This window comes from Podarcis cretensis (assembly GCF_951804945.1).
Source record: "Podarcis cretensis genome assembly, chromosome: 2".
Classification (NCBI taxonomy): domain Eukaryota; kingdom Metazoa; phylum Chordata; class Lepidosauria; order Squamata; family Lacertidae; genus Podarcis; species Podarcis cretensis.
This window is the reverse complement of record NC_137171.1, coordinates 51,221,460-51,249,337: the sequence shown is the minus strand read 5'-3', so window position 1 is coordinate 51,249,337 and position 27,878 is coordinate 51,221,460. Positions and strand designations below refer to the sequence as shown.

The window sequence follows — 27,878 nt, the reverse complement described above, 5'->3', positions numbered from 1 at the left end:
AGTCTGCCTCCACCCATCTCTGAAATTTTACTGACCTACTGGATGTTGGTTCCTGGTTTTCTGCTGTTTATTTAAGACAAAGGCCACAGCTGATCACATATATGGATGCTTGTATCCAGAAGCACAGGCTCTCACAATAGAGTTCATCGGCATGTGAATAGGCACATAAAATTATCAGCAGCTATACATGAATGCAGTTCTGGTTCATAAAAGGATTTCAGATTGTGTTTAACCACACAGCTCTCTCCAAAGCATGTGTGTGTGTGTGTTAAAAGAAAAAGAACAATAAAATAGCAAGACCCTTCAGACAGGCGAAGTGAAGAAAAGCCATTTATCAGCAAACTATGGATTGTTGTGCATGTAAGCACATCTATGCACTCAATTTGACCCAGAGTCTAGCAGATCAGACTTTTCTCTGGTTCTTGCATTAAATATTTTAAACTGTTTTGTGAGGACACAGCATGTGTACAATATATATATTGGTACCTCCTGTTAATTTGTTCCGGAGGTCCGTTCTCAACCTGAAACTGTTCTTAACCTGGAGCACCACTTTAGCTAATGGGGCCTCCTGCTGCTGCCGCGCCGCCGGAGAACAATTTCTGTTCTCATCCTGGAGCAAAGTTCTTAACCCAAGGTAATATTTCTGGGTTAGCAGAGTCTGTAACCTGAAGCGTATGTAACCTGAAGCGTCTGTAACCCGAGGTACCACTGTGTGTGTGTGTGTGTATGCACTCACACACATTGGCAAGGTGAAGACCCTGCCACCAGATAGTACAATGCTATGCCACACACACACACACACACACACACAAAACCCTGTTGCAGGCAGCATTGGAGTGTTCCTGGCAGGGCACTTCTGCTGGAGAGCAAATATATTAACAGTGCCTCCCAAGGGGGGGGGGGGTACAAGTCCTGAAACACAGAGCTTGCCAGGTGGCAGGGAGCCCTAAGCCACCATTACACTCTGTATGTCAGTTGCCTCTTCATTTATTTAGCTGTTTTGGTTAGGAACTGCCAACCTCTTTGATTATGAAGATGAAAGTGTGCCGTACTATTGAGTCAAGTGGTTCTGTCAAAGAGGCCGTTATTGGAGCCCCACCAAGCTGACTACTGCTCCATTTTCTGCAATGGATCTCAATTTGAGTTGATCCACTCAGGGAGAGGCTGGGAATCCCATCCCTAGAGCAATGTAGGGCCCCAGAGAAATTTACTGCATTTATGTAACACCCTTTCCTCCAAGGAGCTCTAGGTGGTGTGCATTGTTTACCTTCTTGATTTTATCCTCACAACAATCCTGTGAGGTGGGTTGAGAGACAATGACAGGCTCAAGGTCACCCAGTGGGCTTCATGGCCAAGTGTGGATTTGAACTCCAGTCTCCCAACAAGGGGTGGAGGAAGGGGGGTGCAGTGGGGGCAGTTCGCCCCAGGTGTCACCATTGAGGGGGTGACAAAATGCTGGGAGGCACTCATTGTTGGGCCTGCAGCGTGCCAGAGCCACACATCTTTCCTGGAAGTGACATGGCGGCTTCGTTGCCCGCAGGCTCCGCACTGCCCCAAACGGTCGGCCTGCTGCCTCCCCCCCCAACTGTCAGGCAGCTGAGTGGGAGGAGGCCCCATGGAGTGCCCTGCCCCGCCTGGCCCTGCCCCACAGGCAGCTGGACCCACCCCTGGGCACACGGCATGCGCGCCACCCCAGGCGCCCGATCGGCTTGCTCCGCCGCTGCTCCCAACACTCCAACCAATAAACCACCCTGGCTCTCCAAATCACGCTGTGCCTTCACCTCCTCTCTGCTTTCCCTCTTCCTCTCCACAGCAGTGGCGGTATGACCCTTCCCCTCAACTTACTTTTTGTTGTCGTTTTGCTGTTGCTTTAGCCCCTTGCTCTCTCTCCCCTCTGGCTTACTCCGCCCCCCTTTGCAAGTATTTTACCTGTGACAGTGTTAGCGAGGTTCTCTCCTTCCTTCCTCTAGGAAGGGAGAAGGCATAGAGCCTTACTGGGTGGGTGGAAGAGGTAGAAGAACTGGCCAGGCAAAGGACACCCTCAAAGCACAGGCCCTGTGAGGCCCTTGCTTCTGCTGGTTCCTCCTAGGAATAACCCTGCTTAAAAGGCTACCCAGATACCATGGGCATAGCCAGGATTTTTGTTAGCCAAATACCACCAAAAGAGGACATTATGGGGAGCAAGCTTCCAGAGGGGGGCAGGCATCTGCTAGAGGGGGAAGAACCTCAACTAACTGAGTACTTTCAATACTTCTCAATATTTTTTGAGGATCTACGCCCATGCCATACATAGGGAGCAAGGTGAGAATGTATATAGGTGGGGTTTATTGCTCCATCTAGGCCAGTAGTGTCTACACTGCTGGCAGTGGCTGTCCATGGTACCAGACAGGGAGATGCCTGGGATTGAACCTGGGACGTCCTCAATGCAAAGCTGATGTTCTATCACCGAGCTACAACCCTTCATGATTGAGCTACATTTTGATTAGCACTTTTATGTCCTTGTGTGGTAATGATGAAAGTCCAGCCCTGTGTCTGGAAAATGGGGCAGGCCTAGTCACCTAAGAGTCTTTATGCTGAAGGTAAAATCTGATGGGGACCCATGACTTTGTTGTTTAGTCATTTAGTCGTGTCCGACTCTTCGTGACCTCATGGACCAGAGCACGCCAGGCACTCCTGTCTTCCACTGCCTCCCGCAGTTTGGTCAAACTCACGCTGGTAGCTTCGAGAACACTATCCAACCATCTCATCCTCTGTCGTCCCCTTCTCCTTCTGCCCTCCATCTTTCCCAACATCAGGGTCTTTTCCACTGAGTCTTCTCTTCTCATGAGGTGGCCAAAGTATTGGAGCCTCAGCTTCATGATCTTTCCTTCCAGTGACTACTCAGGGCTGATTTCCTTCAGAATGGATATGTTTGATCTTCTTGCAGTCCATGGGACGCTCAAGAGTCTCCTCCAGCACCATAATTCAAAAGCATCAATTCTTCGGCGATCAGCCTTCTTATATGGTCCAGCTCTCACTTCCATACATCACAAGGACCCATGACTTACAGTATTTTAAAATGCAGGTTAAAATGCAGGTTTATAGAATCATAGAATTGGAAGAGACATTCAAAACCTAAAGCATGAACTAAGCATTAGAGTTTAAGTCTACTCTGTAAATTACAGGCTGGACGCCTGTAGCATTGATCTGATTTTAATTCAGCTACTGGTTTCCCTTTACATGCCACCCAAGCCATTTCTGTTGCACTAAGTGTCTTTCCACTAAGCCCCCTCTGTTTCTCCAGCTGCAGCTGGGGAAAACATTGCTTAGATGTTGCATTTGAATGAAAAAGGATTTTCCTGGCCTCTTTGCTTTGAAGCTGCTGAACTGTCTGGACCTTGAGCTATATCCACTGACTCAGTCTTAGTGCAGCAGAGAGTTGATTCAGAGTAACGAAATAATGGTTCTTGTTTCACCTCTGTGGCTGTCCCCAGGCCTCCTGGCAGTCTTTCTCATCCAGTGGTTGGTAAGAAGCTGGCATGCTATTAGGGATGAGGGAGAAATTCCCATGCTCTTTAAAGGTGAACTCAACTAATTTGCACTTTCTGAAAAAGTGCAAGAATGAAACCATCCTTTGAAATTCACACCTTTCTCATTTTGCAGTGCAGTTCTCCAGTCAAGTAACATGTGCAAAAATGCATATATTGGGGTAAACTGTGCATAAATATACATATATTTGTGGGAATGAAATGCAAAAAAAGCATCCTATGAAGGAAAATTGTTTTGCAAAAAAAATTTGTATAATAGGAAAACTAAATGCAAGCATGTATATTAGGAGTATATGTGTTTGAAAGCACGCCAAAGTGCAAGTAGATAAATAGGTACCGCTCTGGCGGGAAGGTAAACGGCGTTTACATGCACTGCTCTGGTTCGCCGGAAGTGGCTTAGTCATGCTGGCCACATGGCCAATAAAGCGAGATGAGCGCCGCAACCCCAGAGTCAGCCACGACTGGACCTAATGGTCAGGGGTCCCTTTACCTTTACCTATATTAGGAATATAATAGATTTTCATGAAAACGTTGTAAAAAGGTATGGAAATGAGCAAGAACTGAATTTAAGATTGGAAAAATGTGAAACTCAGAGAAACAAAAAGTGACAGATTCCCCCCATCCCTAAGTGCTGTTGATACTGCTAGCCTAATCTCTGAGTAGTAAGAGATTTTAGGAGTCCCAGAGCACACCTTGCATTTGTTTCCTTCATGCTAAGGAAACAAATTTACACATGTATACAGGCTGAGCATAAGATGGGAGGCCAAAGAGCAGGATCACTTCTACAGCCCTTGCTCTCCCCTTAGGTTTTTTTGGGGGTGTCCCCAAGCTATAGCTATGGATTCAGCAGAGAGGGCAAGCCAGGCCTCTGTATCTTCTCCAGTGTAGATCAAAACAAGACTGCTCCCAGGTACATTGTTCTCTTGTAGTCATTGTTGGCGTTCAGCCAGGGGAGGCTGGGAGGCCTGCCCTCCTCTAGTCCACCTTTTGAAAGCCTCTCCAGCTAGTAGTTTCTATGGCAACCAGTCACCTGTTCTCCTTAGTCATCCAAAGAGATGCTTAACAAACTTGGCTAAAGTTATTGGCTTAACAGAACGGCTGTTTTTCTATCTGTTTTTCTACAGAATCTCATCTTATTGTTATAAAAGCTACAGGCTTGGAGGCAACCCCCAAGATGATATTACCCCCTCCCCATCCTATTATAATACATTATAAGTACAAGGCAATGAAATACTGAGTGGGGAAGCCATATAAAAATGTGCCTACGTGGAAGTCTCATGCCACCGTAGCACAATAGTTTTTCACTAACGACAGAAACTCTCCTGGAATAGGAAGGCACTTTCTGGCACAGGATCTTCCCAAGTGTTTGTGGACTGTATTGTGGTTCCTCACCAACAGCAGTGAATATTTCCACATGCTCTTTTGGTTGCTGCTAGGAGTAGCAATGCAGAGCCATTTACGACTTGTATCACTTTTTCTCTGGGAATGTTCATGGGCATGTAAGAACTGAATAGTAGAGGTTCAGCAAGGAAAAGTTTTTTCTCTCCCCCCTTTTCACAGATTTAGGATTAGGGACCAGGCACTGAAGTCTGAGGATGCAGGTCCCCAACAAATGTGGCCCTTATCAATATACCGTTTAATCAAGGGCCCAATGAGATGTGCAATTGCACCAGCGGTTTTTTAATAGTAAATTGCAGCCTGGATGTGTATGATCCGAATCAAGAAACTGGTGTGGGGAGCAGAGGGGCTTCAACCCTTTATCTCCCAGCTGTGATCTCTGTCTAGGCAGGGGGCCCTTGGGGGACAGAGAAGGCCCCGTTCCCTCCAACCAAACACAAAAGCAGACTAACACAAAGCAGTTATTTTTCCAGATTAACTTCACACTGTGTTCGTATGCCTCCCAGAGGTATCTAGGTGGTCACACACAATGGAAAGCAGGCTGTCAGACGAGATGGGCCTTTGGTCTGGTCCAGCAGGGTTTCTCTTATGTTCTCATGGCTTTCATGAACAAAACAAGTCCATAAACACAGAGATTGGCTTCTTTGTATTACAGCTTTAAAGACAGCGTGCTTGTCGTACAAATTGTAATCCCGGAAGTTTACATGTTCTTCTTTTTCTGTGTTCCAACAAAACACAGTACTGCACCCTGATAACAAACTTACATTTTAGCAGGGATCTAGACAGAACAGATATTTCTTACTAGAAAAAAATGACAAATAAACTGAGAACCTCTAGAGGTCAAAAAAGGAAAGACAAATTTCTTTCTTCTTGCTATGATTTTATTGTTTATGTTAATAATGCAGAACATAACCAATCTCCCCACCCCTCATTTTGGTCTATAAATGGCTGTGGACAATACAATAAAATAGGAATATGTGTAGAAGATCAAACTAAGGTTTGCTGGAAATGCAGCTTATCTCCATGAAAAATAAGGGATCTCCATGTTTATGTTTTTTTTAAAAAAAGTGTGTGTGTGTGTGTGTGTGTGTGTGTGTGATTTTATCAAGAACCTGGAATGTATTGCTGAGTTCACTGGCTCCCTTTTTGTCCCTGTTTTGACATTTCATACCTGTTTTTCGTGATTATTAAGTTCAACTTTGCATTTTAATAAAGTAATTTTTCAGAAATAACTTCCAGGGACTACTGGTCAACTGTTCTGAAAGGTGCCACTCTTAGCAACACCACTGCCTGAGCCCAAAATCATCTTTAAAGGGGGGAGGGGCAAAGGGGCTTTAATGGAGAGATGGAGAGCAGACCAGTGTTCTCATATAGGTTACCACTGTATGCGGAAAACCTCAGCCCACCTTGTGTGCCTGGCTGGGTCATCCAATAAAACAGAATGAGCTGCATACGGGCAATTCTGACCTGGTGGAAACAGAGTGTGGAACATGAAAAACATCTATGAATTACCCAGTAGCCAAGGAGGGGTGGCCTATGACTTAAGCCAGGAAGTTGCCTTTGGGTTGTTGGTTCCTATCCCCTGCTGGATCGCCTTCTGGCTTAGCAGCTTGCCAAATCTGGGGGAAGTAAACATCCTGCAGGCAACAGACCCAGCTTTTAAAGCTCCCTGCTGTACTGCCAGGTAACAGGGTTACTCAGTACAACACACACAATGGCGGGCTTCCTTCAGCACTTGAGAACAGAGAATAATTTCCGTGAGCCCAGCCAGAAATAAAGTTCTGACTGTTTCTTTCCCCCTATTTTTCCTCTCTTGTTTTTTCCCCTTCCCCCTCTCTTCTGCCAACATTTGTCATCTTTACTGCCTTCCTTAGCCAGGGTTGTTGTTGTTGTTATTTTTTTAAAAAACCCTTTCCCTTATCTCCCCCTCCTTGCGCTGTTCTCCTTGCCTTCTCCTCTTTCCTTCCCAAATGAATGATATCATTGTTGTTCTGGGACTTCGGCTCCCAACAAAATCTTTTTTGCTAGTGCAGTGCTGAAAAGTATTGTCAGGGCTTCTGACTGCCAATGAAATGTCTTCTAACATTGTTGACTGGAAACGGAGCAGCCTGTTTCATAGAAGAATTTCTATTTGTCTAGCAGATTCTGGGAGCTTCCTCACAAAGCCCTAGTGCAGGTGTAAGGAATCTCAAGGTGAGGGGGTAAATATGGCCCTCCAGACCTCTCTATATGGCCCTCAGAATTCTCCCCATGCCACTCCATCTTCCCAGGCTGCTGCTGCACCTTTCACCATCCCTCAATTGTGATAACACCATCCTTGAATTGTGAGAACACCTCTTGTTGGATGGATGGAGAGAGGGTTGTGTGTGTGCGCACATGCATGCTTGTGTGTGTGTGTGTGTGTGTGGAGGCAGCAGTTTTTGTTCTGCCCTGGGTTCACTGCTGTTAGTGCTGTTTCCATCACAGTTCAGCTTCTGCTAAAATGTGCAACTCATCTTTCTATCTGCAATGGACTCAACTTCTTTAATTAACGTCATTTATGGTTTACTTAAGGTTTGAGGAGTAAAAACAAAACAAAACAAAACACCCAGTTGCAAATACTACTCATATTTGCTTGCATGATTTCCATCTGAATGAACATGCATATCATGAGAATATCCTTTCCCGTGGCCATTTCTGACAGAATTCTCCAACATCCCTAGCTGAAAGCTGTTTTTCATGGTTGTGCATATTTCCTGCTTTGCCCGCCACAGGTGTGGGTCTCCCCTGTGTAGGTTCTGCTACCGTTAACCTTAAAAAGGTTTCCTACCCCCTGGCCTAGCATAACATTCCTTCTCCGGCCTTGCATGGTCTTGCACGTCCACTCCCTTCTCTGTGGCACCAAGGTGGCTTGAGTGCGCTGGGTTTTTTTTTTGTTGTTGTTGTTGTTGTTGTTGTTCTCAGAATGAGAAGGCGAGCAGAATGCTAGCCACGGTTTCTCAGGTCTGTTCCACAGGATAGAAATTAAACAACAAAACCTGCCTTTGCTTCCTTAGTAGCCTTAAAGGTAAAGGTAAAGGGACCCCTGACCATTAGGTCCAGTCGTGGCCGACTCTGGGGTTGTAGCGCTCATCTCACTTTATTGGCCGAGGGAGCCAGCGTACAGCTTCCGGGTCATGTGGCCAGCATGACTAAGCCACTTCTGGCGAACCAGAGCATCACACAGAAATGCCGTTTACCTTCCCGCCAGAGTGGTACCTATTTATCTACATGCTTTCGAACTGCTAGGTTGGCAGGAGCTGGGACCGAGCAACGTGAGCTCACCCCATCGCGGGGATTTGAACCACCGACCTTCTGATCAGCAAGTCCTAGGCTCTGTGGTTTAACCCACAGCGCCACCTGCGTCCCCTACACATTGGCAAAAGAGGAAAAGCATCACCCTGCAAAAACAGGACAAAAGAAACCACATATTTGCATAAAATGTACATATGCTAATTTATAGCTATAGATGTAAATCTAGAAATGAGTTCTATAATTTAAATGGAAATAACAATATATTTCACCATAGTGGGAGTGGGTGACTGGTGTCTCGGCCCAGCCTGCTCTGCAGGTGCTGTTGATGGGCAGCTTCAAGGCCCTTTGCTGATCTCTCTTGTTAGGATTTTGGGTTTCTTGCTCTCCGTATGACAAGGTGAGCAGAAGATTAGCAACAACAGAATGCCTTAAAAGAGAGAACTGTCTTCTGTGCAGTAGGGCATATGCCGAACCTGGGTTAAAGAACAAACATGGGCTCTTTTGCGATATGCAAATGTTGCAGTAGAGTCTAGCATAAGGAGAAAATTATTCAGCCTGTCTTCCATGCATGTGTGGTGTGTGGAGAGGTCACTATTCCAAACACAGGGTGAGTAAATTATGCAGCAGGCTCCATCAGTGAGGGAGAGTCAGTGTTGTTGTTTAAAAGAAAAACTTGGAAATTTTTAACCCTTCTTCCACCTAGAAGCATAAATAAACAATGACATGCTTTTAACAGGAAAGGAGAAACTGCACAGAACAGGATCTTCTGGTCCCTCAGGTTACGTCAGCCTTATTTTTGCCCTCCTAGATTCACAGCAGCATTAAGTGATGATATGACATCATCTCCATCTAGACTAAACTGTTTTGGTCCTGCAGGGCAGCCCACAGGGTGAGACCACAAGGTGGGCCAGAACTTGCAGCACCATAGAGAGATTCAAGTGCAAAAATTGCTCCAACAAAGGTCAAAAACGAACAGAGTCCTTTTCTGTCTCTGTCTCCAGCCCACATTCTCCTTGTGGAGAAGTTAGTTTCTTAAAGGGCCAACTCTCTGGACTGAAGATGGGCACTTCTCGAATGCTCCATGGCCTCCTGCCTGGTGCATATCGTGCTCTGCTGGAAGATGCTTGTGAGGGTCCTCACTTTGGCTTTGCAAGTCCTGGTACTATAGGAGGTGGTTTGGTGGGCTCCTGTCTACCAGCCTCAAGCTCAATGATCTCCTGATCTTCAGCCTTTGGAAGAAGAAAATGTGGGAAAATGTGACCAGAAAAACCAGATTCCTGTGCTGTTATTAGGTGCATTTATTAAATGCTTTCTAGACACATACACAAAACGCCTCAAAGTGACTTACAAACCCACAAAACACATAAAAGCTGGCAAACATTTTAATTTTTTTAATACAGTAAAGCAAGCTAGGTAGTAGTCAACTAAGTTTTACTCATAGTTGACCTATTGACATTTATGGGCCTAAAGTAGTTGCAATTAATTTCAGTGGGTTTACTCTGAGTAAAACGTAGCTGAAGACCACCCACTACAACTAAAATATAACTAAAGGCCGTACAAAGGACAACTCCTCCTTTAACCTGAACCACCTCAGTAGTTGCCACCAGCCATTACATGCAGTTAACAGATATACCAGAAAGAAGAGGGATGTGTGATCAAGAAAATTGGTGGCTTTGCAAGGGTAATGAGGGCCTGAGGGACAACTTGAGACACCGGGTTCAAATGAGGGACATCTCTGACAACCAGGGACACTTGGGGAAGTCTGCTGTCTGTTTCATGTTCACCCACATTAAAATTTACCAGCGTTCTCTTTCCTTCTCTGGGGCTAAACAGTCCGTAGCAATCCTGATTTCATTGGAGGCCTCTGCCTTTGCCTGTCTCGCCACATCCCTCCTTTGCTGCTATTGGATATGTGACAATGCCTGCGCTGGCATCCGGCACTTTGGCTGCACCCGTGGCCTCCTCAACAGCATCCCTCCCCCATTGTTTGTTTTCCTTTGTCACACAGTGGGAGCTGACACAATGTGCTGGCGACAGCTATGGTGACTGACAGCGGAAGGCAGGTGGAAGCAGTAACTGCTTGTGATCTAATTAGGGGATGCCGAGGGCCAGATATGAAGCAGCAGCACAGAAGCGCCAGCTTCTCTCCCTGCCTCCCCCCCCCCGAGATCCGCAGATGGCCCTAATGGGTGAGGTGTGAGGAGAAACTTAGCTTGGCCTTGTTGAAGGTTTGTGTTCACTAATGCATTTTCTTCAAAGCTGTTTGTAATTTCACCCAGCGCTGAAATTCAAAAGATGTAAGCGCCCAAACGAACCTTTTCCAGGGCCATTAGGTCTCCCCTTTTAAGAAGCTTTTATCACTACTTGGCCTGTCTAGGTTCACACTAACGCAGTCAGATGAACTGCTTCCAGTTTTCTCTCACAAAAATCTATTTGCCACCACGGTTCTGAGGTCCCTTAAAGCCGTGCTCCCAGTTCTCCTGTTCTGTCCTGTGTCCTCACTTCCTTTGCCACTGTCAATATATTTGAAGTTGAATCCAGATACCATGCTTTAACAAGGAAAGCAACGTCATGAAAAGAGCAAGGGAAAGGCCCCATCAAAGTATTGATCCACATGGCTAGTTACCTTCAGGCATGTTGGGGATCCCTGAGTCATGATCTAGAGTTACCTCCTGGAAGGGGTGCGGGTGATATTCCTAGTCCCCAGACTGAAGGCAGACTATTTATTTGGTTGGTTGGCATCTGTCTGTCTCAGGAAACAATGGAAGAGAGTGTCTTCCATTGTTTGTTTATTGCTTTTATATATCACCTTGTCCTCCAAGGAGCTCAAGATGGTCACATGCTTCTCCAACTCTCTCTCCTATTTTATCCTCACAACAACCCTGCGAGGTAGGTTAGGTTGCGAGACAGTGACTGGCCCAAGGTCACATAGCAAGCTTCATGGCTGAGTAGGGATGCAAACCCTGGTCTCCCAGGTCCTAGTCCAACGCTCTGACCATTACATCACACTGGTTCTCTTACAACAGCTGCTAAGAAAGTTGAAAGGAGTTTGAGGGATGCATCACTTCTTGTAACCAGTGCGTTTACTATGTTCATTTCTTCTTGTCAACTCTGGGACAGGTTTTGATTTTATTTTATTTATTTATTTATTTTTAAAAATGCAAGACCTGTTTAATGGAGAAAGTGAGATGATTGTACAAGCTGCCACCTCTCTTTCAATCTGCCTTTGACTCTTTGCAGATGAGAAAATGTCTTTTCCATTGTTCCTGCTCAGTTTAGCAACAAATATATTTTACCATGCCAATAAAGTAACAATGGTGGGCTAGACCTGGCGTTAGATTGTTGTAGAAGGGGACTGTGGGTTCCCCTTCCAAGTCTTCCTCCTGAATGAGCACAACTTATGGGGTAGCTCAGTAGCTCAGTGGTACAACATTTGTCTTGCTTGCAGAAGGTCCCAGGTTCAACCCCTGGCAGGTAGGGCTGGAAATGGCCTCCATCTGAAATTTTGGAGAACTATTACCTGTCAGTGTAGACAATAATGAGGTAGATGGACCAATGGCCTTACTCAGTAAAAGGCAGCTTCTTATATTCCATGTAAATGTTGGAAATGTGTGTGTGTGTCTGTTTTATTTGGATGGTTGGAGAGATTTCTGAGCAGCTGAGACTAGAGGAGTGCCAGAAAGAAATCCCTGCAGCTGTTCCCCTGCTGGAGCCCTGAGTCAGTCAGCACCATGAGTCTGGCTGCACTGGCTTGATGGCAGCTTTTTCTCTGCTGGCTGTGAATTACCCCTTTCCTGCATGCGCACAGAACCCTCCAAGGCTAGATTCTCAGCTGGTTAAGCCAGCTATGTGCCGGCTGCTGATGCCCTTTCCAGCCTCTCTCTTCTTGGCAGCAGGCTGCTGTGTGAGTAACATTCACCTTTGTCTGGTGTTTGCACATCCCCACACATGAGTGCAGACATATCGGCTGGAGGCTGCCTGCTCTGGGGACCATCTGCTGCTTCGTAGATTGAGACTGACATGTGGGAGTCTTCTGCTGTCAGTGAAGACAATCTTATTGATGGATAAAAGGGAGAAGGGTTTGCATTATCTCTGTTCAGCAGTGCATTTGATACCCACTGCAAATAAGGCATTGGTATCCGGCCCAAGAGCATCCAAGAGTGACTACACATATCTTTGTACGGATTTCTTCCTACACTTGTTTCTGCCCCCTGATGCACACACACGTGCAAATCTCAACAATAGCTTTGATTGTCTGTGAACAGTGGTCTGCTCTGCATTGGCTAGTCCAGGGCTGTAGAGTCCTCTATAGAGAGATGTTTTAGAAGTATGCCCTTGCCTTTAAACAGGAAGCTCTCACACAGGAAATGAGGATTGGACCAGAAGAGAACAAAGACCCATTCAGATATTCAGAATTCGAAAGTTAATGGATTGGGGATGGAGGATGGCAAGCTCTGCCCCATGACCTGTATGTGCTCTGTTAGCTGCCTGTGGAAGGCTCCTACATATACTGCTCTGGTGTTGCAAGGCAGGATACATAATCAGAGAGTCTTGTTCAATAATGTTATATTTGTGTTTGAAGTAAGGAAATGTGAAAAGCAGTTGCAAGCAACCATCTAGATGGCAAGCGTGTATTTTGCCGCACATGCATGTGCCAGAAAGCTACTGTTTGGGTATCTTGTAGATGTGCAGCACTTCTTTATGATCCACGTATGTGTTTCACACTCCCTCCCCCCCCCCTTTAAGGGAACGCTTTCTGTAAGGAAAATGTAACACGAAATAGCCTTGAGCGCATCCTTCTTGCCATCTGTGTAGCAGAATAGAACAACAGAGGCAATCAGAGGCAATTCCTCAGCTGGATTGCTGATTTGACAAATCTTAAGTGTGTGTTTGTGTGTGTGTGTGTGTGTGTGTATTTGCGTGACACTTTAAAACTTTTGCAATAAATAATAGTGACTTGAGTAGCATAGGATAACCAGATCTTCATTCCATTCAGTTATTGTTCTTTGGTTCTCTCGGTGTGCCCCACGTTCTATTTTGTTTGCCTTCTGGTTTAACTTACAGAATGTCCAAAATTAATTTGGGAATCAGCACATGCACCACTTGCTGCAGTTTCCAGTTTCTGTCTCTTCTTCCAGTTTCTTATAGGTTACTTATATGCACCAACACGTAGGCACCTTGAGTAAATCAGTGCAGAAAATATCCTTGATGTGATTGCAGCAGACTCAGTTTTTGGAACTGTGATTTAATCAGGGTGCATATGAAGCTGTGTGGAAGGCAGGAGTAACCAATGTGGAGCCCCTGCCAATGTGGCCGATAGCCAGGGATTGTGGTCCACAACATTTGTCAGGCACCATATTGGCCACCCTTGCTGTAAAGAAATAAAAGAAAAGAAAAGATGGGAACTGGGAACTGACAAGACAATCCTATATTCCAAAATAAGTCCCATTGAATTCAATGAGGCTTGCTTCCACTTAAGTGGGTCAGAATGAAGCCTGAAGTAAACTACCCACATATAACTGGATGATCTATGCAAAAATAGAAATAAAAATGGAAGAATGACAGGATCAGGTAATCCAGGGAGAATTTTGTCCTAGTTTGTTTTCTTAGTTTTTCACCAGCCAACTACAGACTAACTAGCTCAGCTACAGACTAACTGAACTAAGAAAATCTTGCTTGCTTCCAGCAAACACATGCTTCTGATATTCTCTCGCTGTTGCCCCAGACTTGTCTTGAACCTTTATCCTCTGGATCACCTTATGCTTCTTGTCCTGACACCCTCAGTTGCCTTGGATAACTGAACTGCATTCAGACAGCACTATATTCCATTTTCCAGATATTTCCTTCCCAGATAATTTCCATGATTTATGTGATCCATGCTGTAAAAACAAGTTCTAGAAGTTTAGTGGAATCTAGCAGAAGTTTGGTGCTTATTTCCATGTTACTTACTTTCAGAAAAAATCATTTGCAACCCTGTTACCCTGGAAAATTGGAGGAGTTTTGCACTGTAATTTCATGTGACAAAATTGGGGGCAGTATTCCAGCATAAAGTTATTTCCATCCATTTAAAACATAGTACGACAAGACAGTATATTGAGCAAAAAGCCACTGTTCCATAAGGCAACGGGTCATGTGACAGAATCTTGGATACAACACTAGTATTATAATGAGGAAAACAAACACAATTATCTCCACTTCTGAATGCAGCCTTTGTCTTTTAAAAAATGCAGGCCAAAGAAGAAACACATTCACTAGACTAGCTATGAGGCTTTTTCACATCCATAATGATCATGTTCTTGAGGACAAATTTTATCCTTTCAAGCAGATAGAAACAGCCTTAGATATACTGTACACTTACTACTCTTGAGAGTCCTATGGACTGCAAGAAGATCAAACCTATCCATTCTGAAGGAAATCAGCCCTGAATGCTCACTGGAAGGACAGATCCTGAAGCTAAGGCTCCAATACTTTGGCCACCTCATGAGAAGAGAAGCCTCCCTGGAAAAGACCCTGATGTTGGGAAAGATGGAGGGCATAAGGAGAAAGGGATGGCAGAGGACAAGATGGCTGGATAGTGTTTGACCAAATTGCGGGAGGCAGTGAAAGACAGGAGTGCCTGGCATGCTTTGGTCCGTGGGGTCACAAAGAGTCAGACACGACTAAACCACTAAACAACAACGACAACACATGCGTAGCTTCTTCTTTCACATGTAGCACTTGGCAAAGACACACAAAGATGAGTGCATGCATTTTGGATTCTGCTGATAAGCTGCAAGAAATTGCACATCATTGAAACTGGAGTGAGGTGAATTTTCATCAGTCACCATGGAGATATCTGGGAAGGAAGGGGATCTTCACAATCAAGCTCCCACCTGTTCAGAAAGAGGCTCTGTAATCAGCACTCATTAGCAATCTCCAGCTCTATAGCATTTCTAATGTGCTTATCAGCAGGACATTAAGGTGCTAGGCATCTGATCCAAGTTCATCGTCCAAACTCCGTCACAGCTATGCACTCTCTAATTAAGATCTGGATTTATAGACAATCTCACCTGTGCACAGAGCCTTTCTGTTCCATTGACTAGAATGACTCGAGTTCTGACTAAGGCAGAACTTAGCCAACCTCACACAAGGATGAAGTTACAAGAAAGTGACTGCAGTTTTGTCTCTTGGTATTGACCCCCAGCGATGGCTTACAATCTGGGACTTGCACATGGCTGGCCATATGGCTAACAAGATCAAACACTTTACAAAGGCAGACTGGAAACAGGGAGCTGAAGTTGTGGGGCTGCAATATGCTCTAAATTAGTTTTACTTCCTTCTCTCTCCCATTTTAACTATCTCTGTGCATAATCCTCTTTAGAGCCATTGTCTTTTTAGAGATGGTTTGCTTTCAAGATCCAATTGGACATAGTTATCTAGAAAAATTGCATCTCTCCTAGTGGATTTTTATGAACTGTCTGTGGGCTCTACTATATCACACTCTTTATCTTGTCACCTTTAAGTCCCTATTATAGGATCAAAGTAACTCATCATGCTAACAGCTGCTGTAATTTCTTAATCTATGCCAAGCAACCATAAGAACACCAGATTCAATGCACTATTTAAATCAGCCAACAGTTATCTAAATATTTAGACACAATAGACTAGAAAGTGCTCGTACAACGCAGTAAAATAGAGACAAGATTCGTTATAGTTTTATAATAGGATTTCAAATCCTTAAACCATATGACCATTCCAGATATTATACAGAATGAAATGTTGCTGGCCAAGTTTTACATGCAGGGGCTTAACAAATGTTCATTGTCAGCAAAAGAAAATGGAACAGCTAACAGGTAAAGTAGGGGGAACAGGAAGGAGGCCTTTCAATAAATGGAGAGACGTCTGCACACCAGACATAGCTAGATTGCAGCAGGCAGAGCAATCCTAAATATGGGAAGCCAACATTAGTTACCAGACCCCCCATGTCCCTATTTTCCAGGGACTGTCCTGGACTTTCAGGAGCCATCTCAGTTTCTGATTTGATCCCAGAATGTCCCACTTTTCCTTAGGATGTCTGTTTTTGTCAGTGAAATGTTGGAGGGAATGGAATAGGATGTCCTTATTTTTATTGGAGATATGTATGAGTTACACCCACAGAATCAAGCTGGCATAAAGAGCCCCTCGGGAGATAAATTGCAGATGAGCTGGCCCCAGCCAGGTGCAAGAAAAAGAAACAGCAAAACACAGAGAGCCTGCTCCACGCTGGTATTACTATGGGAGCTATGGCCACCAGCACAGGGGAGACTTCCTAAAGGTCGTTATGGGGTGCATATGAACCAAGAGACCACTCAGGAATAGCTTGTGGGAAGTAGCTCCAAATCACTCCTGCAAGGGGTAGTGCGCACACAGGGTCCCTGCCAGGCCTCACCCCAGCAGCCAATTCGCAAGCACATGCCACACACCGCAGGCTTACCCACAACACACTCTGCCAATCACACAGTCACATGCAGCAACACAACTGGATAAACAAACAAACGTGGAACATGCCACACATTGCACAACTCGCAAGCATCCCATCCTATTTCCCAAGACTTTTGATGGCACAAGATCTGCTGGGACTGCCTAAGTTTGCTACACCCTGGATGAGTGAGTTATGCTGTCTTATCTCCAGCTGAATTAGGGTTAGGGACTTATGCTGGCATAGCCTGGCTGAACAGCCAGCTAAGCTGGAGATTAGCCAGATCCTAACTCGCTGATTCCGGCAGATCCAGGGTTAGGATTGTGCCCTAGGTGATCAATTACCGTATATAAATGCTGTAGTATGGGCCTCTTTTATTGTTTTGAGGCTCAGGCAAAACAGAGAAGACTGACCTATTTAATTCCTCTGCTGCTGGAAGGGTGGCAGCTAATTACAGCTTGTAGGCACGTGCATCCACCTACACTTGGATTCCTGGGGAGATTCCAGTGGCGTGAAGAGGGAAAGCCCTTCACAGATACCTCGGCAGTGTGGTTCTCCAGCCATGCTCACACTTGGGAGCCAGTTGCTGTAGTTCTGCATATACTAGGGGAAAGGCTGTGGGTGTTGACTGGTAGAGCTATAGCTCAGTGGTTGAGCACAGGCTTTGCTAATTTCAATCCCTGGCATCTCCAGATGGGACTAGGATTGTCTCCCGATTGAAATACCAGGGAGCCACTGCCAGTTATCATAACAGACCATCCTGGAGTAGATAGACTAATGGTCTGATTACTACGCCCCTCCTTTAACTTTCTTCCTTAAATAACTAGCCACGTAGTTCAAGCAGGTCTTCCAAAGCAGACAATCAAACAGAGACCAACTAACCCAGGAGGTTTGGCTGGTTATGAGAAAATAACTGATCCCCCCCCCCATTAATTTCTTGGAAGTCCTACCTGGAAATATAGCAGCCCCACTTAATGAGGGTGGCTGGCAGCTGCCAGAGCTGTCCTATGTACGACTCAAGAGTTGTACCCAAGGGCAAAAACTCTACCTGCCTGGAGGAGCCATGCCTCTGTAAAACCTACAGTGCAATTTATTCCCTGGCCTTGGCAACTGCCACACAGTGTGGATTTTTCTGAGAGGATGATTTACAGGCCAATTACTGCAGGAAATGTGCAGAGATTAATGTGATTAATCATTCGTTTGTTCCCATCATCGCATGAAAGGAGTGGGAGGAGCAGTTGCAAAGGTGGGTAGTCTGCATGGGGAGCGAAGTGCTTGCCCAGTGAGCCAGTTTTTGAGGAGAGGCTGTCAAATCAAATGCCGCCTTGCGATTATGCTGCCAGCCTCTTGCTGGTATACAAGCGCCATGCACACTGACTAGGATGCACCGCCATGCTCCGCTGCATACATTCATCCAGCCATACATGCTGCAGATGCTGCTGCCAAGATCCCCACATCTTCCGTACGCCACTATAGTCCCATCCATCGAAACATGCCAGCTCCTTTCACCCTCCAGCCACGTGGTAAAGCTGCCACGCATCACCTACACCCAATGTGCCGGTACACGAAGACTGCTTTGCATTCCTATCGCATCCTTCACCTGTGCCTCCTCAAAGCACTTCGCAAAAATTAATTACAGGTAGTTAATTAGATCAAGCTGTTCTGTACCCCTGTGAGAGCAGATAACTCAAAGATGCCAACACGTCACCCAGGGACGGAATTATAAAGCGGGTGCTTGCAGTGGGAGGCTTGCAGTGATGTGTTCTTAATGGTGATCTATAGCTTCCAGTTTGCATTAGTCCAGAGCACGGGACACGACTGTTACGTGTGGCAGTGGGCAAGTAGAAAGTGGGCAATGGCTGGAAGTCAAAAGGACCAATGGGGATGTGGTCATAATATCAGGTATTGGTTTCTTCCTCTTCCTTGGACCCCACCCTCCATCTGCTGCAGCTACATGTTGTCTTCAGCAGGGCTTAACATACTTTAACTTACACCCACACGTCTGCATTGCATCCAGCTCAGGACATGCAGTCATAAGCTAGATTCTAGCTAAATGATGCAACTCGACCCCTCCCATCCATCCAGTATACTAGTTATTATGGTCACTTCCACACTCTTACACTACTCTAACAGCCTTAGTTTTCATCCAAGAATCCTGGGTGCTGTTGTTGGTTAAGAGTGTTGGGAGTTATAGCTTTGTGGGTGTCTTTTAACAATTTTCAACACCCTTTCCAAACTACAGGTCCCAGGAACCTTTGGGGGGAAGCCATAAGTGTTAAAGTGGTGTGAGAATGCTTTTAATGTATGGTGTGGATGTGATCTATAGTCTGTTTTTGGCTGGATCCCTTAAACTACCTTGTGCGCACTCTTTTGATTACACTTTTGCACCAGTTAATACATTGAGAAAGGTAGTCAGGGTTTGCTTTTGTCATAACCACAAGTAAGTCTATAGATCCCTCCTCATGAGAACCATTTCTGTCTGCTGCTGCAGTGGTTTGTAGATACTTTATATTGAGCATTTAGGAGATTCTCATGCACGACATTTATACTAGATTTAGTAACTTAAGTCAGCTGTCATGCCTCTAGGTCAGTAAATAGACAGGATTATGTTAGACACTTCCTTCATTTCAGAACTCAAATCTACTGCCTCTGGCAATCTGGGTACCATTCCACATGCCGTACTCTGTGATTCTAAACTTAATGGCTCACAGCTCCATGCATTATGGTTGCTGCATGAAATGCTGGAATTACACCACTGTCTTCTGCAAGAAACATGTCTAAGTGGAGATGCCACAAACACATCTTTAAACACCCATGTATATGCATCTTGGAAACCTGGCCGGTGTCAGGGTTTGTAAATGCAGGTGCATGAGTGTTTGAAAATGTGTGTGTGTGTGTGTGTGCGTGTGTGTGCGTGTGTGTGTGTGTGTGTGTGTGTGTGCGTGTGTGTGTGTGTGTGTGTGTGTGTGTGTGTGAGAGAGAGAGAGAGAGAGAGGTGGGGAGAGACAAAGACAGAAAAAGGGAGATTCTGCCCTGGTTTTCTACCTCCTTTTTCCAAAGAGGTAGCTGTATTCAGTCTGTTGTATCAAAATATAGGAGCATAAAAACTCAATTGAGTTAGACTATTGGCCCATCCAGCTCAGTATTGTCTGCACATTGACTGGCAGTAGCTCTCCAGGATTTCAGACACGGGGTCTCTCCCAACCCTACCTGGAAATGCAAGTGATTGAATTTTGGACCATCTGCATCATAATAATACAAAGCAGATGTTCTAACACTGATCTATGGCCCACACAGAGTATAACACCACCATAATTATTGACACAGAGTGCCTACAGAACGCTCTCCTTTTTGAAATGCAACATCCCATTTTACCAAAGAAATATTGTTCATGAATGCAACAGTAAATTACCACACGGACACCCACAGCTGCAGGTTAATGAGCACAGCAAGATAAAGAACCCTCAGGCTATTTTACCACAAGTGCTAAACCCCTCTAAGTCCAATATTTGTTATATCTCTTCTGCCTTTTTGCATTATAAAGTGTCTATAATCAAGACACTTGCCATTTACCTGGGGTGGGAGGTAGGGAGGTGACAGTGTAGAGCCATTAGTTCTGACTCAGTACTTTTCTGCATGTATAATAATCCTTTTCATCGCCCCAACAGTCTCTTTCTCCCAATGGCCTCTGTGTTTAATTGACACAGATTGCTCCTCCACCAATCACAGCTGCCTCTGGCAGAACACAGCAGGTATTAGCCAAGAAGGAGTCAAGGAGATAAGAGCTCAGAGAATGCAGCAGGGCTTGCTGGGAAGATCCCTGCTCAAGTACATAGGAATAACACCATGATGATAAGCAAAATGGAAATGTCATCTTTGATGGCCAAGTGACGGCTAGAGACCTTCAGCTTTTGCTTGTCTCCTCCGAAAGCAAAGGCTCACAATCAAATTCTGCTACTGTTGTAGGGTCAGAGATGACGGGGAGGGGGGGAGTTTGTGCCACCTGTAAAACTCATAATTGCTGCATATGTTGCACATGGCTTTTTCACTTGGCACTGGAAAATTCAGACCAAATCCAGGGTTCTGAGGCTCCAATGGAGAATGTGCCATCATTCATTGTCGTTGGGACCCAGCAACATTTCCAGCACAGTCAATACAGTACAAAGTTTAATATAAGGGTATGGCAAAATAAAGGATGCTATTGTCCCCTTGAGGTTTCCCTCCAGTTATTGAGCACGTTTAGCTTTTGCACATGAAGAGAGAAAACCCACAAAAGCTAGAAAAGCATGTTACATTACATACACACAAGCTTCCTTGCGGCAGGTTATCCCTGGGCATCACTTATGTAGATCGATGCCATCATGTTGGCGAGAGTACCCTCTATCCAATCTCTTCCCATTTTTGGTGGCTACTGATAGGTCCCTGGAAATTCACAATACACGGGCAACAATCCATGCAACAAGAAGCTGTTTGGGTGGCATCCCTACAGCACCTTGGATATGTGTTTTGGCCTTAAACAAAGCTGGCCCTCCCATTAGGCAGAGTGAGACATATGCCTCAGGAGGCAAATTTTGGACATCATGGAAGGTCAGCAGTTTCTCTGTTATTTAATTTACTCCTTCATTTTTATTATCAGGCAGTAGTAGAGGTGCTTGTGGGGTCTTCTGCAGAAGATACCTAAATACATTGGCTGGTCTTGGGGTCTGTGTACCCTGGTTTACAGGAGGATGCCTTTTACTGCTCTGCCTGAGACACTAAAACATCTTGGAGATGTAACATCACTGTGAGTAAACTGGAGGGACCATAGCTGAGTTGTCTTATGGAGCTCCTCTGTCTGCTGTTTTTCCCTCTGCCTACTCATCACTGAGAACATTGAGTGAAACAAGGGTTTGGAAATGCATCAAGCTCCACTGGCTACTCTGCCCCAGCTACAACTCTCTGGAATTACACCAGAGAGAACAGTACTCCGTGTATTCCTTTGCATTGGTGCAGAAAGAGCACCAATGCATTAATGATGATGAGATGAGGTGAACTTGGCTTTAATTTCTTGCTAAGTAAGCACGTCTGCTTCAGGCAGGAGTGAACCACTGAGAGATTAAGGCATTCCACTGGGCTTTTCCCTCCCCCCTGCCCTGTTCCTCTCATTGCTGCAAGGTTCCTAATGCTACTTACATTATTACTGGATTATTTTGGCGTAACGAGCTTGGCCCTGATCGACTGTCCCTCTGCAAAGGAGCAAGGCAGTGCCTGTAATGCTCTCATACAGGGGCAAGGAGGAGTGGAAAACTCCTGGGAAACAATTGCAGAAAGAGGAAAACAACGCCAGTCACATAAATGAGGGGGAATTCCAACAAGAGCCTTGGGTTAATCAATCCTGAACTTGGAAATAGCTTCTTTAATGCTGAGCAGAGATAAGAGAAAGCAGGAAAGCACAGATCCTGTGGTTAGATCTCACCAAGTTTCTTCTGCAGAAACAGGACTTTCTGTTGGGAGATAAGAGTCACAGCTACAGCCCTGCCATTTAATTGAAGTCTGCAGCCCATGCGTCTTCCCCCCCTCCCTGCACCCCCAATACCTCTCCTTATCATGCTCAGTCCTCTTATATTTTCAGGCACTGAGCTCACCAGCCTGGTGACAGGTTGCTATGGACACCGAGAAGTTTCCGTAGAGACCAGAAGCCCATAATAATTGAAGGCAAAATCATCTAGCACAGATTTTTTGATTTTTTTGTATGAATGTTTGTTTAAATATTGATTAATTCCTTGACCCACCCCCCAAACCCCCTCATCTTTGCTTGTAAAAGGATGTCTGGTGCTCTCTGGTTCTGTCTGAATGTCTGGATGATTCTTTGTTCTCAGTGTGGAAAGTGGGCACTGGACAAGTACTTCTGTACTTCCTGGCCACACTGAAATCCTGTACAAAATATGGTTGTGATATCCCATTTTGGTATTTTATTTATGTATTTATTTAGGAATTTATGTGCCACCTTCCAGAGCAGAGTTTTCTCAAGGTGGTTTATGTCAAAAACATTTGTACAGTACATAGGAACACAGGAAGTCTCCATATATTGAGTCAGACCATTGGTTCATCTGTCTCAGTGTTATCTACACAAATGTGGTACCCTTCAGATGTTGTGGACTCTAGTCCTCATCAGCTTCAGCATACCCCCCAACGTTCTGCTGACGAAAATCAGGATGGCATCTTTTAGTGCTGCACTGCCATGCGAGCCAGCTGACTCAAGCGAGCACAGCACAGAAAGACATGTGCAAGCATCAGTGCCAGCTGAAAGCACCAGCTCATCCTCCTCCCTGAGCTTGTCAGCAGTGGCAATGGTGGAGCGGGAAAACTGGACATTCCAGGGTCCCCTCAGCAGCTAGGATGTCTTCTGTAATTCCAAGATGTCCTGGGAAAATCGGGATGTTTGAGGGCTATGTGTCAGCCAGCATAGCTGGTTGACATGGGTGGTGGGAAGTATTGTCCAACAACATTTGGAGGCCAATGAGTTGGCTAGTCCTGGTCTACACTGACCAACAGAGTCTCCCCGGGGTATTAGGCAGAGACCATTTCCAGCCCTACCTAGAGATGTCAGGAATTGTACCTGGGACCCTCTGCATGCAAACCATGTGCTCTTTCACTGAGCTGCAGCTCTTTCACACCTTCTATCCCTATATTTATCCATCAGGCAAAATGATCCAAGGAACTTAAGAGTCTGAATTCCAAGAGAGGGGCCACTAAAGGCTAACAAGTAGTGGGTGTGAAAAGCACAGCTTTGCATACTTTGGCTTTGTTTCAGCTGAGAAAGAAGGAGAAAAGACCTTCATGGAGGAAAGTGGGCTGTTAAGGAGGCATCTGAAGGGAGAGTGGTGGAGGGGGAGGTGACACAATGGGAATGTTCTGGGAGGGAGTTCTAGGGGAAAGGAAGAAGGAGCAAGAGAGAATGGACAGCAGAGTTGTGGAAGGAAGCAGGAGATGGTGGTTGGAGGAATAAAGATTAGAGCCAGGAACATGTCAGGAAACAAGAAGGACAGAAATAAATGGCTGCAGAGGCCTTTGTAGTTCAGGACCAGAAATTAGTAGTTGATGCAGAAAGGGATGCAAAGCCACTCAATTGATTTGTGGGTATGTCTGAGCTCATACTCTGAATGCTGTCTGTGCTCGCAGTCTGTTTTAGGGGATCCATGGGAAAAAGATGCTTCCATTGCAGGCATGTTGAATGAGCAATCACACCACAGTATTTTGTCAACGTTTACAGCATTTTCCTATAGAAAGCACTTCCACTGCAATTGCTGGCACTGTGTAGACTAGACTGTTGTGGGCACCTATGGGTTAATTCCCAATGACATTTCTGCACTCCCTACCCTACCCTCCTCAGTGCTGTTTGATGAATTGTTGTTATATCTTTTCCCCTTAGTAGTCGCTTGCAGGCTACGCACTCTTTCTCTGTAGCACAGGAGTGCACATCTCACAGAGAGGGTGTGTGTGCATGTGAATTTTGCAATTGTTTTATACTTGTAAAGTGCTTAGAAGTCACCTGGGAAATTAAGTAGGGTATAAAGAAAGAAAGAAAGAAAGAAAGAAAGAAAGAAAGAAAGAAAGTCAAAAGGTGTCAAATAAATTTTTTAAAAAGCTTACCTGTTTACAAGAAGGGAATCATCCCTGAGCAGCAAAGTTAACCTCCACTACCATTACATGGCAAAAGATATATATACTACTGGTATACTGTATACTCCCTAATAAGAGCATGGTTTGGGGTTGTGGGGGTTTGGTTATGTTGACAGACCCTCTGTGGTCTGCAGAATACATAGTTTTGCTGAACAAGCATCAAAGAAAGAGAAACAGATGTAGAGAAAACTATTCCCTTTGCAAGGGCGCTCTGCAAGATTCAGAAGGGTTAGGAAGCCCTTATCTCTCAATCCATTCTCCAGGGGGTCTCGGCCGCCTACTTTGAAAGGGCTCAGAGACAGATACATCAGATGCTTCCCTGGAGAATTCTCAGGGTCTAGTAGTCAGACTAACCTTGACAAATCTGACCTTCACTTTTGATGTGAGAATTCCCCGGAGAACTCAGAATCTCTTCGGAAAGGCAGCCATCTTCAAGAATGTCTAGATCCTATGGTCTTTCTTCCCCCACCTCCCCCCTCAAGCAGTGTTGCCTTAAACTGTGCACCAATATCAAGCATTTTACACACACACATCCATTCATGAAGAGGTAGATGCGGGGGGGGGGGGGGATGAAGAAAGAGCTCCACCCAAAACTGCTTTACTGAATGTTGAAATTCTGACTGACTAGAGGTGCAGAGCTGAGGCCCTTATTTTGCATAAGAATGGGAGAGATTTTTGATCTGTTTGCTTTTTTATGCAAATCCACTTAATTTGCACTTCCCAAAACAATACGTGAAATGAAACACCAGCCTGCACTTGGCCCTATAGCTTGCACACTAAATTCTGCAAGGAAAGAAATCAGCTCATGTATTTATCTAAGCTGGCTGTTCTTGACTATCGGTCCTCCTGCATGCTTGCTAACAAGCTCTGCCTTTTCTATTCCCCAGCAGTTCCTTTCCAGCAAAACCCGTACAACCCTGGGGGCCGTCCCACCATCATCCACTGTTATCGCTGCGGAGATACGTGTAAAGGGGAGGTGGTGCGTGTCCAGAGCAATCACTTCCACATCAGATGCTTCACCTGCCAAGGTAGGTGCTTTGGGGGATGACTAGCTGCCTTGTTCAAAAAGGACACAAAGGTCAGAGTCAGGCATTCCTCCCCATTCAACAGGATCAAGCCCTTCACAAGCGAAGGCAGTGTTCAGTTTAGCATTTAAGAAGCACTCAACACTTGTCCGAAGCTTATGGATTCACTGCGTCCATTTACTGATTGTGACAATGAGGAAAGGCAAAGAATATACCCTTCAACATATCTCTGTTGAAAATTCTGTAATAACAACAATAAATTAATTTTTGCCCATGGGAGAGGTGGTGGATTCACCTTTCTTGGAGCTTTTTAAGCAAAAGTTGAATGGCCATCTGTCATGGATGCTTAGCTGAGATTCCTGCACTGGACTAGATGACCCTCCAGGTCCCTTCCAACTCTTAAGATTCTATGATTCTATTATTTAGACCCCGCCCATCAGACTGGGTTGCGCCAGCCACTCTGGGCGACTTCCAACATATATAAAAACAAAATAAAACATTAAACATTATAAAAATTCCCTATACAGGGCTGCCTTGTGATGGCTCGGGGATTGCATAACTGCATACCCTCCAACATTTCTCCAATTAAGATAGGGACATCCTAAGGAAAAGCAGGACATTCCAGGATCAAATCAGAAACCGAGATGGCTGCTGTAAATCCAAAACTCTCCCTGGAAAATAGGGGCACTTGGAAGGTCTGAAAGAATGCTGCTGCCTTCAAATCACATATTTTTGCATTAGGGCTAGAGCTGAAGCTGATATTTGCAATTACTGGAAAGTTGCCAAACGTTTCTATTTTGCTATTATTTATTTTTGTTGATGAGAGATTGCAGAGCAAAAAAGGCACATGCACTTTGAATATTTTGCAGGGGTTCAGTGGTGAAATGCAAAGCCTCTCACAAGGCCTTTTTGTACTTTTATGCCAGACACAGACAAGAGCGAAGTGCTGGACGCAGCAAGGAAAACTTGCTTCTTCCCCTTAAATATTAAAGAGGAGCCATATTTTGGTGCCTATTGAAAAGTTTCCTCTTCCAAAAGGCCTTTAAAGTTGAGCTCTTTCCCAGTCAGCATCTGTACTGAGATTGTTTTAAAGATGCTCTTAAGATGTATGCATTGCTTTATCACTCGTTTGCCACCCTGGGATCCTTCAGGAGGAAGGGCGAGCCATAAATTTAATCAATTAATTAATTAAATAAAATAAATTGTGGAAAACAGTAAGAGTGGGAATTAACAGGGTGCCTTATCTAGCTCTGACAATTCCCACTGTAAAATTTATAGATCCGGTTACTGCCCTTTCATAAGAGCAGCTGTTTCAATAACTGCATTAAGGAGCCCTTTCCCATCCGTTCTGGGCCATTAAGTTTTACAACATCTCAACGTTGCTCCTCCCCAGCCACCCTTCCATCTGCAGGGCAAGGATGAGCTGAAGTTTTTCCCAACACTCACGTCTCAGCAGAACTCAGCATGGGCTCAGAACATGCTGAAGCGCTGGGCTCTGAACACGCCTGTCCTGCTGCCCACTCCAAACCTCTGAACATTTGTGTGCAGAGCTCATGTAGAAAATGGCTCCTAAGAAAACTTGTTCATGGGTCCAAGATAAGGTGAGAAAGCAGGAATTGCAGGGGCTGCGCAGTCCGTTATTCCATCATCAATACTAAAAGCAATGTGTGGTTCACCAGGTTTCAACCAGCAAATCTAGGCAAGCCATCATATCTGGAGGTGCTCACAGCCTTCAGGATAAGAGGGAATCAAGCAGGTCTATATGCTCTCATATTCACCTGCCAGCAAGGGCAGTTTGAGATCTTTCGGCACCTGAGGCAAGATGTGCCACTCACCTCTCCCTAAATCTGGACCTGTGCCTGGCAGGGTGGAAGGAAACCAGTGCCATCACAGCTCCCAGGTTTCAGCTTTTGGCTGCATCTTCCATTTACCAGAAGCTGAGTTGGAAGCTGTTGCGAAGGCCAAATTGGGATCTCCTGCCCTCTACGGAGCATGTCGCCCTAGGCGAGTCACCTCATGTGCAGCAGCCATACTAGGGCAGCAATCTGTCTTAGGGACTGCAGGGCACAACTTTCCAGCCACTTTCCACCAATCAGAATTTCTTCCCTTCACAGAGCTACAATTCCCAGAGTTCCTTGCAAGGAGGGGTTGATTGTTCAGCCCCTCTGGGATTTGTAGCTCTGTGAGGGGGAATGGGGTCTCCTAACAATGCTCAGCACCAGAATTCTTTAGGGAAAGCCATGACTTAAAGTGGTTTAAAGTGGTACCATAGTGCATTCAAATGTATGCTGTGGATGTGGTCCTTCAGAACCACATTGAAAAGATGCAGTCCAAAGCCATGGGTCAAATCTTCCCCTTCTTTCCATAAGTCTAAGTGTGTGTGCATGTTTTTTTGGTAAGTGAGCCATTTGTCCATTTTGTGACAAGTTTCTCTCAGTCACCTCACAGGGAGATTAGGAAGACAGGGAATGCCACTGCCTACATTTTCCATTCTCTTTTGTGGTTGTTGCAGCAGCCACTAATGATACGATGCCCCAGCGTCACGCTGAGAAGCAG

The 27,878-nt window shown here is 45.2% G+C and overlaps 1 protein-coding gene and 1 long non-coding RNA gene across 18 annotated transcripts in view; one reads left to right on the top strand and one right to left on the bottom strand.

The window, feature by feature from the left end:
- Positions 1-27,878, top strand: part of ABLIM3 (actin binding LIM protein family member 3) — a 144,677-nt gene that overhangs the window by 58,827 nt on the left and 57,972 nt on the right. For 16 of the 17 annotated variants that reach the window (XR_013835640.1, XR_013835641.1, XM_079964809.1 and 13 more), the window contains one exon: positions 25,185-25,325. Coding sequence is in view for 15 of the 17 variants with exons in the window: in XM_079964809.1 (XP_079820935.1) it covers positions 25,185-25,325 (141 nt within the window). In the remaining 2 variants the exon portion in view is untranslated. The remainder of the gene's footprint in view (positions 1-25,184; positions 25,326-27,878) is intronic. The other variant, XM_079964816.1, reaches the window with a different exon arrangement.
- Positions 1-27,878, bottom strand: part of LOC307209649 — a 110,830-nt gene that overhangs the window by 40,506 nt on the left and 42,446 nt on the right. The window lies entirely within an intron of this gene.